This window comes from Xyrauchen texanus, chromosome 16 (genome assembly GCF_025860055.1).
Source record: "Xyrauchen texanus isolate HMW12.3.18 chromosome 16, RBS_HiC_50CHRs, whole genome shotgun sequence".
Lineage (NCBI taxonomy): Eukaryota > Metazoa > Chordata > Actinopteri > Cypriniformes > Catostomidae > Xyrauchen > Xyrauchen texanus.
In genome coordinates this window covers 45395991-45400369 of record NC_068291.1, presented here as the reverse complement: position 1 = coordinate 45400369, position 4379 = coordinate 45395991, and the positions used below count along the sequence as shown (strand labels likewise).

The 4379-nt window shown below is 41.5% G+C and overlaps 1 protein-coding gene across 2 annotated transcripts in view; it reads left to right on the top strand.

Moving 5' to 3' along the window:
- Positions 1-3954, top strand: part of fsip1 (fibrous sheath interacting protein 1) — a 50457-nt gene extending 46503 nt beyond the window's left edge. For both annotated transcript variants that reach the window (XM_052145477.1, XM_052145476.1), the window contains one exon: positions 3531-3954. In XM_052145477.1, the coding sequence (XP_052001437.1) occupies positions 3531-3770 (240 nt within the window). In that variant the 3' untranslated portion in view covers positions 3771-3954. The remainder of the gene's footprint in view (positions 1-3530) is intronic.
- The last annotated feature ends 425 nt before the right edge of the window (positions 3955-4379 follow it).

The window sequence follows — 4379 nt, the reverse complement described above, 5'->3', positions numbered from 1 at the left end:
AATTATTCTTATTTTTTTATTCTTATTTTAATCTCTTCTATGTAAAGCACTTTGAATTACCATTGTGCTATATAAATAAACTTGCCTTGCCTTGCTTTGTCCCTTTTGACCCTCTTTGTTTTTTGTCGAGTTATAACACTTTAATTTTGGGTTTGCCACTGAAACAGGAAATCTTTAAAAACACCTTCAGAGCTTAAAGGGTTAACACGTTGCTATGTGGTTGCTAGGGTGTGTGAAGGGGTTGCTATTGGCCCAACTCAAAAGAGCCCCACCCCCAAGTCTCTACAATATTCTGGTCTCTGAGATTTTTTTCAACTATTTATCATCCATCTATACTCCTAATGTTAAGGGTTTGGTAATAAAGAACATGTTTAATATGTTGTGAGGTAAATTCAACCAACTTCCAGCAAGTAGTGCGCCAAAATACTCAAGACAAAATTACATTTGAGCCAATCAGCTCAAATGGTGTAAGCTTGTAAGTCCATTGCACATGTAATCGTTGGCCAATCAACTTGCGTGCTCTTTCTTTGTCTAACATTTAAATTCCTTAGTTTTTCTCTTCAGCACACTGAAACCCTCCTCCTCCCCAGCTCCACCGGTCTAGATATTCAACATGGGGATTGTATGTTGGAGTGGTGGTGGTGTAGTCGACTAAAGCACATAACTGGTAATCAGAAGGTTGCTGGTTTGATCCCCACAGCCACCACCATTGTGTCCTTGAGTAAGACACTTAACTCCAGGTTGCTCCGGGGGGATTGTCCCTGTAATAAGTGCTCTGTATAATACATTGGTAATCAGAAGGTCGCTGGTTTGATCCCCACAGTCACCACCATTGTGTCCTTGAGTAAGACACTTAACTCCAGGTTGCTCCGGGGGGATTGTCCCTGTAATAAGTGCTCTGTATAATACATTGGTACTCAGAAGGTTGCTGGTTTGATCCCCACAGTCACCACCATTGTGTCCTTGAGTAAGGCACTTAACTCCAGGTTGCTCCGGGGGGATTGTCCCTGTAATAAGTGCTCTGTATAATACATTGGTACTCAGAAGGTCGCTGGTTTGATCCCCACAGTCACCACCATTGTGTCCTTGAGTAAGACACTTAACTCCAGGTTGCTCCGGGGGAATTGTCCCTGTAATAAGTGCACTGTATAATACATTGGTAATCAGAAGGTCGCTGGTTTGATCCCCACAGTCACCACCATTGTGTCCTTGAGTAAGACACTTAACTCCAGGTTGCTCCGGGGGGATTGTCCCTGTAATAATTGCACTGTAAGTCTCTCTTTGGATAAAAGTGTCTGTCAAATGCATAAATGTAAATGAAAATCTAAATGTTTGTCTAATTGTCCAGCATCATGTCTTACATGCTAGCATGTCTGTGTATGTACTAGCAGAAGCCATAGTAGCAATAGTCTGCCAAGATCAAGTTCTGTGCACTATCATGCCCACATTAACATGCTAACCCATTCCGAGAGCTGTCAAGACTGAAATGTGTTTCTTGGGTTTGATCAAAGGATCCATGGAAGAAATTTTATTTTTATTTTGGGCCAATTAATCTGCACAAGAGGAGCTTTAGTTGGGAAACCCCCCTGCTGTGTTGTATTTAAGAATGTTATCTTTGTCGAACCAAAGTCGTGACACCTCCAGATCTCAAGATGTTCTCTGTGATGTTTCTTAATGAACTAGCGCGGTACTGCTTCACTCCCTGTCAGTAAACGCTCAGATACTTCAGGTTATGAAAACAAGAGCTGATACTCCAACTCACAGATTAAACCGTAATCTGCTTTCCAGTCGGAGTGTTCGGGCCATCACTGGTGTATTTGTTGGCCCAACGCGGAGCACTCTTGGGTCGGATACAGTGGAAGCTGCGCTGGGAATTGTGCTAACAAGTTGATTCATTGTTAGGAAATACCAAAGGAAAGGTCTGCCATCGGTGTCGAGAGCTAAACAAGACATATAATGCTTTAATCACACTTCACATTAGAGTCAAATCTGGGTTGTGACGGTCAGGTCCTGTTTTTAGGATGTGCAATGATTCATGATGCTTTTGCCACTTTCCACAAATCAGGAACAATTTGGTATACCATTAATTTTTCTAAAACTATAAAGGCCCAAATGTTAACATTTAGGTAAGGCAAGTTTATTTATATAGCATATTTCATACACAATGGTAATTCAAAGTGCTTTACATAGAAGAGATTAAAATAAGAATAAAAAAAATAAGAATAATTGAAACAGTTTAGAATAAAATAAAATCCAGTAAAACAGTGGGACACACATTGGCACAGTGCTCATTCAGTAAATGCACATCTGATGTGTTTTGAGTCTGGATTTGAATGTGACTACTGTAGGAGCACATCTGATCTCTTCTGGAAGCTGGTTCCAGCTGCGGCTGGCATAAAAGCTAAAAGCAGACTCTCCTTGCTTAGAGTGAACCCTTGGTATTTCTAGCTGATGTGATCCTAATGATCTGAGTGATCTGTTGGGTTTATATTCAGTGAGCATATCTGCAATATATTGAGGTCCTAGCCCATTGAGTGATTTCTATACCAGTAATAATACTTTAAAATCAATCCTAAATGTAACTGGGAGCCAGTGTAAAGACCTGAGGACTGGTGTGATATGTTCATATTTTCTGGTTCTGCTCAGAATCCTGGCAGCAGCGTTCTGTATGAGCTGCAACTGTCTTATGGTCTTTTGGGAAGGCCAGTGAGGAGTCCATTACAATAATCCACCCTGCTGGTGATGAAGGCATGCACAAGTTTCTCTAGGTCTTGACTGGAAACAAAGCATCTAATTCTTGCAATATTTTTCAGATGATAGTATGCTGATTTAGTTATTGCTTTGACATGACTACTGAAACTGAGGTCTGACTCTAGAGACACACCAAGATTCCTGACTTGATTTTTAGTTGTTTGACCCCTAGCGTCAAGGTATGCATTCACCTTGAGAACTTCATCTTTGTTTCCAAACACAATGACTTCAGTTTTGTCTTTGTTTAACTGAAGAAAGTTTTGGCACATCCAACTGTTTAATTCATCAGTGCATTGGCACAGGGAGGCATTTAGCTATAAATACTTATTTTTGTATTTTTTAAAGGCATCCAATGGTGATTTTGGCCTGTTCCAACCCCGATAGTCTATAACCAGCAACTAGCCCCTACCGAGTGAGACCTTAATTTAGGCTAAATTTGCAACACTGTTGCCCATTATTTTTATTATTATTTTCTCCCTAATCTGTAACGCCCAATTCCCAATGCGCTCCAAGTCCTCGTGGTGGCGAATCTCAGTTGCCTCCGCTTCTGAGACCGTCATTCGGAAGATCGCAGTGCCTTTGACGGCTGCTTTGAAAAGTGCTATACAAATAAAAATGACTTTTATTGACTCCTCCGGTATGAGACCGCTCTGGTCAAACCCTGTTTTGTCCTTCTGTAGGATTGTCATCAAAAGCCGATGTTTGTTTGTTAAACTCAAACACACGGCATCTTACTCATCGTATCTGGAGTTGATCCCGTGTCGCTTCTCTCTTCACAGTCGGATTGTTTGTCTGATGATCAGTTGAGGAATCTGCTGTTGAAATGTGAGCATGAAATCATCAGATCTTCATCAGAAACTTCCCTGAGGATGATCTCTGCTCTGGACGCTCACAGCGTCTCTCTGCTGGTCAGTTCTCCTCGTCTGTCCAGCTCCGATCTGTCACAACTTCTGCAGGACGCTCACGGGTCTCCAACACCACCACAAAGTCAGGAAAATACTCATCACACGGAGCAATAACACAAGGACATGAAATATGAATATTGTGCAGTAGTGCAGAGTCTCAGCCTGCATTCTTTAAAGTTGCACAATAATATCAGACGGTTCTGAAGTGTGTTTGTGATTTTGGTCTGATGTGTGAACCCGTGTCTGTATCAGAATCAGATGTCTGAAGATGAATCAAACTCACACAGTTCTGCTGAAATACAACACAAGGAAAAAATAAAATGTTCCTTAAAAAATGAAACCAACATGTCTGTTCCGTTCATGTCATGAGCGTTTAAGCATTAGAACAGGAGACGTTGTTTGAAACATTAGATGGTGTTTCCAGTGCATGTAGACATTATGACCAAAACTGAACAAGTGCTTTTAAATTTGCAGACGAATCAGAAGTGCTCTGTTTTAATAATTCATAAAACATTTGCACTGTACATATTATTGCAATCGTGGCTGAATGGCGGCGGTGGCTCAGGTGGTAGAGCGGGTCAGCCACTAATCACAGGGTTGGCGGTCCACACGACTCCACATGCCGAAGTGTCCTTGGGTAAGACACTGAAACTCAAATTGCTCCCAATGTGCCTTACATGCAGCTCTGCCACCATTGGTGTGTGTGTGTGTGTGTGTGTGTGT